Source organism: Alosa sapidissima, chromosome 1 (assembly GCF_018492685.1).
Source record: "Alosa sapidissima isolate fAloSap1 chromosome 1, fAloSap1.pri, whole genome shotgun sequence".
Classification (NCBI taxonomy): Eukaryota; Metazoa; Chordata; class Actinopteri; order Clupeiformes; family Clupeidae; genus Alosa; species Alosa sapidissima.
Genome location: NC_055957.1, coordinates 51,828,270 through 51,839,153, shown reverse-complemented (window position 1 = coordinate 51,839,153; position 10,884 = coordinate 51,828,270). Strand labels below are relative to the sequence as shown.

The window sequence follows — 10,884 nt, the reverse complement described above, 5'->3', positions numbered from 1 at the left end:
GGAAATGGTTTGAATGTCTTCTGTCATCAAGACAACTGGGCCCCCCTTGTGGTCTCAGCTGGAAGGTATTTTGAAATGTGCCATGTTGTGTATGATGACTTAAAGTATTTGTAGATGAAGGCATATACCCAGTCTTTGGCATTGTAATTCAATATGCAAAATGAAAAAATAAAATGAATATCAGTTATATGACTCAAGGAAATCTAGAACTGTATATCATTAAATAGCCCTACAATGACAGCAACCTGCACCCTCAGAGAATCTGACAGCCAGAGTCAGTGTGTGGGTCAGAGAGTGTTTTAATCTCTGCCACTGAGCTGATACCGGCCAAGTCTCGAGGTTAGCAGGCTGAGTGGCTGACCCATATCACCAGAATTTCCCCCCACAGGGCCCACTCTAATGAGGGCCTCTTAGCCCACGCTTCTTCACCACGCAGAGCACTGGAGCCTGCCTGAGTGATGTCAAATGTCAGAGTTAATCTACCCGCACAGGGGGGAAATGATGGTGGGTTAAAAGCAAGTGTGTGTGTGTGTGTGACAGTATGACTTGGGATATGAGCACACTGCCTTTTTAGCGACACGCCAGGACATTCCCCTCACACTGTGTCACAAGTTAAAACTGTGGGTCTGACTTGTGCGGAAAAGATTACTGGTATTGCTGATAAACTGGATTTATAAGGTAGTTGTGATATGATTATTAACTTTTGTTATATCATTAACATACAATCAACAAATGAACCAACTTTCATTTAATTCAGTTTAAAATAGTATTGGTATTATCTTTGTGTGCTGATCACCTGTCATGGGTATCCATGTTGAATAGCAGTGTGACTTCCATACCTATAAGCAGCTGAGCAAAGGGGGGCTTAAGTTGGATATCATCCCATTCTTGTGCTTTACAGATATTCCCAGCAGATTAGCTGCTCTCTCCCCTGCTGTTGGGTACAGGAACTCTATCATATTAATAGATACAGACATTCAGGTATGGCAAGGGAGGTGACTGGATCCACTATATGGCAGCTGGAGAGCAACTGTCCAGCTGCCATTTTACCCTTTGTCTGATCATTTTAATAAATAAAATTTTAATGCCATTTGAGAAATCCATCAATCGTCAATCTTGCCTTAGGTATTGAAGCAAACATAAACACATGCAATTTACACAGTTTACGCTTGCTACAGTATTGTGGAGTCATGTGCTTTTAAATTAGCATGCTTAAAACTAAAAACCAACACACACAGCCATACAATTGTATATATTATAATTTTAATATATTATACAATATATTATTATAACTTATCTGCATAAAATATTTGGCAAGGCTTTCATATTAATGTTAAAAGTATGTGTGTGTGTATGTGTGTGTGTGTAGGCATTTGGATGTGTACATGTTGTGCTTGTGTGATCATGTTTCAGTCCAAGGAGAGGTGATGTTTATCTACAGCAAGTGCACTTGAGGGCTATTCACAGTTCAACATGATGCGACACCTTCTTTCACACAAACAGCAACAGATTTGTGCAGCACGGTGGTGGCTTGGGCGATGGAGCGGCTCGGTCTTGGTATGTAGGCTCACACAGACAGAAGAGAGCGAGATACGTGAGGCGCAGCTCAAACTGGCCTCGACTGGTCAGTCCACTGTCTTTTTTACTCAATCTTGGGTTTCTCGACAGCCTCTTGCTCCTCCTGCAGGGCCTGCTGCCTCTCTCGCTCCTTCACCAGCTGTACACCACAGTAGGTCACAAACAGCACGGCCAGAGTGGACAGTGGAAAGCCTGCAGTGGGAACAAAGAGCATGACTGTACTCTCACCACAATCCCTGCACTCTCAAATGTCCGGATGGATGTCCCGCTGGCTATGCTAAGAGCTTTTCATTTCTGTCTCACTCTCCCTTTGTGTTCTCTTCCTCCCCTTCCTCCCACTTCTTTCACATCATTTGAGTATCTTATTTCCATGATTATGTTAACCTGTTTATATTTCTGTGCATGCTTTTGTTGCAAAGATACATTTAAATAAGCCTACTGGTCCATATAGTAGAAGAGGAAAAGTGTACATGGTTTTCTAATTCACATTCATTCACCAAACTCCAAACTCTTTGTTACCTTTCACAACCAGTCGCTTAGCAACAAGCTTGGCGAAGTCCAGGCTGTTCAGGGCAAGGATGTTGTAAAGGATGATTTGCCAGAAGTTCAGTGCGTTGAATACACTCCTGATTCTGCGTGACATGGCTTCAGACAAAAGCCCCTGTGGAAACATTGAAGAGATGATGATATTTACAACCACAACATTATAGCTTTTATCTCCTCTCGCAGAAGCAGATAACTATTTCCACATGTGTTCATTAAAAAGGATCTGTGCTTTCTCAATGTTTTTACCTCAATTGTTGAGAAAGGTGGCAGTGAGCAGAGTTTAGCAACCCACAACTCGAAGTTCAGACCGAAGCAGTTGAAAAAGGACCAGATGTACACAAGCTCACAAGGACCCAGCCACAAAGTTGTGACGATGAATGTGCAAATGGTAGCAACAAGCTCCCTGAAAATCCCATCGTGGTCTTTCCCAATGTAGTCATACACATATCTGTTCAGGGTGTTTAGAGAGAAAGGATCCAATCAGACTCAGCAAACAGCACTCTTCTGTTTTTGGAAATTCACCTCTTTGGATGACACATTTACCTTACCTTAATTGACAATATTATTTTACCAGTGTTCCATTTATCAGTGGCTGCCCAACTAGTACCAAAGTAATGGAAAACTTGCATACTGTATTCTAGACAGAGGTGTTAATGATGTATATGATGTTTCCCAATACTCACTTGCAAAGCCAGTCGTTGATTCCCCTGTCAAAATGCCTAATACGGAAAGACAGGAAAAACATTTTTATCACACGTTTACTCTGCTTTATTTCATGTATGTGGCATACCTAGTGTCCACACAAACAAAGATACTTACGTTTCAGCAAAAACATAGAGCATAGTAATACATTTAGGTGGCTGAGGTGGGTCGAGATGGTCCAGTCTAGCCACAGTGTTGATAACACCAAACATGACGGCTGCTTTCACCCAGTCGTACACCAGGTTGGAGTAAGCCAAACCAGCTGGTAAGGAAAAGATTGGCAAAACAGAGAGACTGCATTACATATACTATCTGTGATCATTCCTTACAAAACACACAGACATCTGATATTGGTGGGTTAGGAATGTGTATGGTGTGCACAAACCAAGAGAACAGTCGGAGAGCTGTTTCACCAGTTTCATGTCCGCCGGGATTGTCAAAATGTAGAGGAAATGGAAGAAGACGTCCACCATCAGAATAGCACCCAGGTGAACAAGAGCTTTAATGGTGATGTCCCACATCTCTCTGTCCTTGCGAGTTAGGTTGGGGTTGTTGGCCTGTGTATGTTTAACAGCACAACCATGTCAACACTACACTTAGTACTTTCGTAATATCACAAATGAAATACAGCCTTCAAGTACACTCTTTCCAATATCTTCTGAATACAATGAGCTCCACCTAGTTTGTAATACTCATGGGCATTTTTATGGGTAACGTATTTAATAGGTTGTGAGTATGCATGCCTAATTTTAGAAACTATATTATTCCATACAAATGCATTCCTCTAGAACTAAAATGTACCTTGAGATGCTGAAACAGACAGACCAACTTTTGAATATAATAGTGGAGGGTGAATTATATATGACTGATCTTAACTGATGTTGACATAAGTCTAAAGGAGCTTGAGAGTGAGCGGTGAAATATTCATTACCTGAAAACGGAATTGATCAAATGTCATTACAGGTCCAAAGTAGAAGAAAGGGAGGTAGAAGTTGTACTTGAGTAGTTCTACGAAGGTGTAGTTGCCATCCTTCTTCTCACAGTTCTCCAGTGCAAAACTCATACAACGCATGATGGAGAACCCACAGCCCCCATAGAAGAGAATGTCCTGCAGCTCAAAGGATCCGGTCACAAAGCCAGCCTGTGAGAGTAGAGTAGTACATGGACACAAAACAAAATATATCCTCATGAACTTCAGAAAAAAAAGAACATGGACAGAGTCTCCTCATTAGCAAAGAAAGATCACATTGAATGTGATCAAAGTGAGAACCTATGTGTGTCATTATGGGTAAAAGGTAGGGGTATGACTCTACAATCTCTCAACAGACACCTACCTGCCAGGACCCGTAGGGCTCCATCTTGATAGTGGCTAGACTGCAGAGACCTGCCACAAAGCAGATCCACTTCCTCTTCACAAGGGCCACGGAGTAGAGCATGATGCAGTGGGCCAGGATGAGTGTGATGAAGGACCAGCCCATGCTGATCAGGATGGCAAAGAGGCCGTACACCATGTACATCATACCCCTGTCCTATGGGTAACACCAGATATGTTACCACTGCTCTCAACTCAAGCACTGTTCATTCAAGAAAAGCTCTATACTTCTCGAGGAGACTGTGTGCATTCTGGAGACTCCAGATTATTCAAAAAGCGTATTTTTTAATCAACTAGGATCCTATTTGATACACTTGTTAGAAGTGGCCCAATGAAATTCTGGTCATTATTATCATGTTAACATGCAGTATTTAATTGTCACAAACTAATAGTGGTTACAGAAGGTCTAATGAATTAACACCACAGATGAAATTAAATCAGAACTGCAAATGTGGAAATGCACAATAAATAAATGAATCATAAAAATAAGATGAATATGCGTTGACATAACTTTCTAACAAATAACTACATTTCTGTTACCTGGCCTGGCTTAAAACCAATCTTCAGTGAATGCAGGAAACAGAGCAAAAATGTACATGTTATAAACATTACTGATATTCAGTTGATGATAACAAATACTATAATAAATTTTGTGGTGCTGATCTATGCTAGTCATGAATAGCCTACTGATCCCAATCAAAAGAGCTATCCATGACTTTAATCCCATGAGCTATCCATGATTTTAATCCCATGTCATGTTTTACTAATTCCTCTAGAAGTCTGCATAGTGTTTGTAGTAAAAAAAACAAACAAATTACTGTGTTTAAAGACAGTCTGTCTTGGCTCTATAAATGTGAAATAAACCCAGTGGTTCAGAGCAAGCCATAAACAAGCCCAGCCCATCCACACTGTGCTGCAGGGGCATGGAGGGAAGGGATGTCATTTCATTGGTTGTTGAGTTCAAACATCCACAACCTTTCATAAAACCAAAAATGAATAGTGAACTGCATCTTTAACCAGTTAAAAACCCGAAATCATCTACAGTCACACATCACTGCTATCAGTAACCCATGCTGATGCACATGAACAAAGATGTTTAGTCACACCCACCTTAGGGGAGATCATGGAGCAAATCTTGGCAAAGATCACATGACCAGAAAGGGCGAAGAGGATGTGATTGCGGAATGTTGTGAACCACATCACCCATTCAAAATCAGCCACATCCTTGAAAACAACAAAGTACAATAAGGCTATCATGAATCCAACACCCTAAATAAATAACACCAGAATATGTGTGACAATAACTGTTCTGAAATGCGTTGCTGCTTCCACAGTGATACACCTGTTTCAGGTTTTGATTACCATTTTCCTGCCAAAATAACTCCATCCTGGCTTCACACTGCTTTTAAACACCTTTCTGCCCACATTCTCTGCAAGTAAAGAAAGATATATGTTGTGTTTCAGTTGTAATAGTCAGACTTACGCTACAATCGGTGGAAACTCTACTGAGCTGATGCTAGCATTGCATAATTGCATAACCGACATTTCACCAGGCAATGCTGTCTGTTCATTCCACCATAATCCCCAAACCATAATCTATTTTTGGATTATACCATTGTTTGGTCTTTTGCAATGAAAAAAAAAGTGTTACATAATCAGTAACAATGGGATTCACGGACCACAGCAGGTCCAGACACCAACTGCACCTTCCCCATGATGTGATACAGCTAACTGCTCGCCAGTAGACCTATCTCTGTGGCAGCTCTTGATTGAATTAATAATCACCTGGGGATATTAGATTGGGAGGGTCAGGTCAGGGACAGACTGTGGAGCTTGATTAGATGTGACGTGAGCTGTGAGCGCAGAGGGGCATATCAGTGTAGACATTTAGAGGAGGGGAGACCAATGTTGTACTACTGACTGAGTCAGAATGAAGCCAATCATTAGTATTAACATATGTAATTCAGTTCACAGCCACAACAGATACTGACTTCAGATGTGACATTGGGAGGGGGGGTCCTCCAATGACAGTTCCTACATGAAGTACTTCTGTTCACTTCATCTCTGCAGTGTTGACTCAGACATGATCTTAGAAGTGTAATATAATATTATATTTGTGAGCATCTATCAAAATAAAGCTTGACATATTTCCCCCTCAGAATAACTTTTGCAGGTAAAATTACAATCATTAGTGAACTAGAGTTTTTCCTCCAGAACAAATAGGACAGCATTAATTACATTCTTCACTGAGCAGATAAGATTACTGCACCCCTAATAGAGTGGCAAATTTAGTGCATCCAGAGGGACTGTTTCCATGGATGTCTTACTTTGGTGATTCTCTTACAGAGATAAATGTATGACTCTCATATCTTTATATCTCTTTATGCAATGCATGCTGCATCTGAATCTACAAATAAAGCCTTTTTCTGATGATTTTGCCACATTTTCCACAATTTCAAAAGTAAGTTTAAAACCTTACAACAGAGCTACTCACCATCAGAGGCCTCTATGATCCAGCTGGCTGCCCAGGTCAGGGCCAGGCCCAGCACGGCCGCATAGCAGTACAGCTCATACTTCGGGAGAGCAGACTTGATCCCCATGGTCAGACTTTTAGAACCAAACACACAGGACTCTAGTTTTACAACACAGGCGACAAATCAGTAGCTGTTGTGTAACACATCCAATGCTAAACTATTAAGAGAGGCAGCAAGTTTCATTGATTGTTTTGTAGCCTATCAAACAACACATTCCATTCAGTTGGTGGAGATGAAGGGATGGCAACGAGTAAAACATGATAAATGAAATCTGCTTAGGAGAATTGGATTCACATTTTCACATAAAAACTGAAATATGGTCCAAATTACATCACATCACAATATACTAAAGCCTGTCTCATAGCCTATGTCTCTTCTGTAAACCAATTACTGTCTACACAGCACTATATTTCTTGTCCTGTCTATGCACCTGTCTATACTTTGTATATCAAATTGCACTTTTCTGCTTTTTTGCACTTCTGGTTAGACGCAAACTGCATTTCTTTGTCTTTGTACTTGTATTCTGCACAATGACAATGAAGTTGAATCTAATATAATCTAGACTTTCACTAACCTCGCAATGAATGAGCACAGTGACTTGATAGGCAGAAACAGGCAAGACATATCTCATTAAACCCCCATTAACAACACATTGCTTTGAATAGCCTTCTGGGAGAGCCCAGCAATATGATTTTCAAGTGATTTTTGGTCTGCATGGAAATCTAGAAATGTCCATTCATCTTGCCAGAACAGCAAAGCAGAAGTAGCTTACAATGAAATACATGACGAGGAAGGAAAAATATCACTAAGCCTGCAACTGTCAATTGAGCAAGTTCTGTAAATGGGTTTTTTAGTGCCTGTTTATCTAGACTGGCATTTGACTGGTAATCCTCTGAAGATAGGGGGCCCGAGGAAAGTCAGTTACTTAAATGGGAGTGCCTCCTTTCACAGCTCCTCCGAAACAGCACCGTCAGCTGTGCGATACTGCCTCTTCCTATTTTAGTATGAGCAGTTGCTCCGCCACGGTACGGCAGCTGCAGCGCTATGTGATCTCGAGACGCATCAGGGAATAGTTTAAAGTAGCCCTATACAAATTAGCGCAATCTAAAAACAAAGTAGCCTAACGAAAAAAAAAAAATAGGATAATATTATAAAATGAAAAGTAAATCTCCATGAACGCATGCATAACATAATTAGCTGGTTAATGCGCTTATGTCGAGAGGCTACAATTATTCAACTGTGTTGAAATGAGATCACAACAACTGAATTACTAATATGTAATTTTCTTATATCGCCAAATATGTGCGTCGAGAAAGTGCATAGGCTACCAATAACTGTGATGTAAATGATGCTGCAGTGCACTAAACGCCCACACACTCGGAGCTGCTGGGAAAATGTTTAATCGCAGGCTAAAGTGTTTAAATGGTGCACTTGTTAAATACTGACCTTCCGTCCGCTTCTCACTGGCAGTCAGACACCTGGAGATCTGATATTGACCTCCCCAAATAATTAAAAAGAAAAGAAAAGGGGGTTTAATATGGGCTTTCCCTAATACATCCGTCCAGTTTTTACAGTGCCGATGGTGCACTCGGTAGAAGCCAGCAGCGGCCAGTGAGGATGTTGCGAACTCTGCAGGAGGGGTGGGGGGACCGAGATATATATATATTTTACACCGGCACCGCAGAGGGGTGGCTCCATGTCTGTCTGTCAAACATACGCAGGCAGGCATGGCGGTAACTGCACAATGCATAGCCTAGTATAAAACGTCAAATAGCCTTCTACTTTGTTCAATTCTCCTTCTTGTAAAAAAAAATCACTACAACCAAGGCAAAAGAATCCATACTAAAATTGCATTAGTAAGCAGCCTTAAATGTGTCAGCGAGTTTGTATCAGAAAGAATTGTGTTTACATCGAGATAAGAGCCATCAAGCACATGGGCACATCAGACTGACTGGTTAAAGCACAGTGGAGAGTAGCGACCCCCTCGCTCACAATCAGAATCAGAATCAGCTTTATTGGCCAGGTTTCAATTCAAAGCACTTCAAGGAATTTGACTCCGGTTAATCGCTCTCAAAGTACAACCACTCAATACACTTAACATATAAAAATAAAGAATAAAAAACATACAAGAATACAAAGCAGAACAGAATGGAATGAAGAGCAGTAGAATATGTAGCCTACAGTATTTGCAATAAATAGAACATTATAGGTGGGATAAGGCAGTGGGTCCGTGTAACGCTTTGCAGTGCTATGTTTTATTTGCAGAATTCACATGAAAAAATATATAAATAGGCTTAAAAATCCGTTATCCATTCTTTAGGACGGCACAGTAAATGGGTTATTGTTGCTTATTTTGATTTTCAATTGAGCACAGTTACGGTTTTCTGTTCAGAAGTTAAACATTGAAATGATGCGTCAATTTTCTAATTTTCCTTTTTTGCGCTTGTGGTTGGACTGAACCACGAGCACCGGGGGAGAACACCATCTAGCATGGGCCAGGCTATGGTGGAAGAGAGCACCGCCTGAAGTTGTTTGTGATTTTAACTCATTACTTTAGAGATTAATAACTAACACTTTTTGGGAGAAGGCACGTTAAACATAACTTTCAGCCTATGTTGAACATATCTACAGTAGGCTATATTTGAATACCATGGCCATGCCATAGCAAATAATTCCCCAAAGCAGAATGCTTTGCCATCGACATCAATCTTGGCTATACCGGGCTAGCTTCTATACAGGCTACCCCAAGCACTGTTTGACATGGCATTTTTGCTTATTTAACGCTTTAAGCATTTTTGCTTATTTAACGCAGTGTTATCTGGTATGATAGCTAGCTACTACTAGTCATTACTGACTTTTTGTAACGTTACTTTTTCTGCTGGATCGGATGTTTTACATTACATCTTTTTTACGAACAAATTTTAGCTAACATTCAAGTTTGTCTATCGAAACATTGCTGCAGTCACAAGCCAGAAAGCTCATACAATCGTGTGTGTCTGAATGAGCAGTTTCTATTGCTTTAGTAACATTAGCATAACTGTTAGCTAGCTAGCTTCTAACTAATAATAAAAAAGTTTTGATAACCGTTATTTTGGTAGCCATTATGTAAGTAATAGTTTAACATCAATTTCTAATTTCACAAGGACAGCAATAGACCTTACTATCTGATGTATCAAAGTTTTAACTTGTAATATTGCTGCAGATATAAAAGTTACAGTTAACGGTTACACTTACCTTGCTTTTTCCGTTGGTCTAAGAATGTCATCAGAACGTAACATAGCTGTACATATCCAAACATTCCACTCACGAGGCTTGAGAGTGCAAGATTCAAACTCTTCTCTCTGATATGGAGAAATGGGCTGTTTGTTTGTTGTGAAATAGGCTAATTCACCGTGATCACTGGCAGTAATGCACTGTTGTGGGTTGAATAAATTAACTGGATGAATGAGTGAAAGGTAGTCGTGTAGCCTACAGTACATCTGTGTACAGAATGTGAGTTTGTCACAGAGTAGGCTAACAGGTCCTCCTTTTACATCGATCTGGGGTAAAGCTTTTACTTCCCATAACTTCTAGACCAGGGGTTCCCAAACTTTTCCACGACAAGACCCACTAGGTTCTGGCCAAAGACCCCCTTGATGTGTTATTAAACCCATCGACAATACTACGGCAAATGTAAAAATACATTAAGCTAATCCTAATAATTATTTTAGCCACAAGCACTTCGCGATGGAGCATACAGTGTGTAAAAATTGTCATGGGAAATATAATGTTCAGATATGCCTCACATTATTATAATGGCATTGTATAACAACCCTCATAGTAATAGGTATATTTTACATTTTTCAAATGTATTTATTTTTTTCTTTTATTTTTCCTTCCAACTTGCTGAGGCCCCCCTGGCATCCCCTCGCGGCCCCCACTTTGAAAACCACTGTTCTAGACCATGGATGCAGATATGCTTGCATGATATGTGGCTCATGACAGCAGCTAGAGCTCAGTGGAATAACCTAGCCAATTTCAGGAGACACATGCAAGGCAGGTAGGCATACTAGCAAATCCATAGGCCTAACCTAGAGCGATCAGTGCATTTAATGAAAAATAAAACGTTGTAGCCTATACGACCTTCCCAAAATAAGTTTTTTTTTTTCCTGT

At 40.4% G+C, this 10,884-nt stretch overlaps 1 protein-coding gene across 3 annotated transcripts; it reads right to left on the bottom strand.

Moving 5' to 3' along the window:
- Nucleotides 1-1,246: 1,246 nt before the first annotated feature.
- hhatla (hedgehog acyltransferase like, a) lies at nucleotides 1,247-9,990 on the bottom strand. 3 transcript variants are annotated; one of them, XM_042107836.1, is made up of 12 exons: nucleotides 9,967-9,990; nucleotides 6,693-6,805; nucleotides 5,561-5,628; nucleotides 5,309-5,422; nucleotides 4,161-4,355; nucleotides 3,758-3,967; nucleotides 3,212-3,383; nucleotides 2,944-3,088; nucleotides 2,808-2,843; nucleotides 2,371-2,572; nucleotides 2,098-2,239; nucleotides 1,247-1,770 (listed from the first exon to the last, which is right to left on the bottom strand). In XM_042107836.1, exons 2-12 carry the CDS (start codon nucleotides 6,796-6,798, stop codon nucleotides 1,643-1,645), a joined length of 1,518 nt encoding a protein of 505 aa, XP_041963770.1. In that variant the 5' UTR covers nucleotides 6,799-6,805; nucleotides 9,967-9,990; the 3' UTR covers nucleotides 1,247-1,642. The 3 variants fall into 3 exon arrangements, with proteins under 3 accessions (XP_041963770.1, XP_041963761.1, XP_041963778.1); XM_042107827.1 differs by lacking the exon at nucleotides 9,967-9,990 and adding an exon at nucleotides 8,179-8,342 and having other exon boundaries at nucleotides 6,693-6,830; XM_042107844.1 differs by lacking the exon at nucleotides 9,967-9,990 and adding an exon at nucleotides 8,179-8,307.
- Nucleotides 9,991-10,884: the final 894 nt, after the last annotated feature.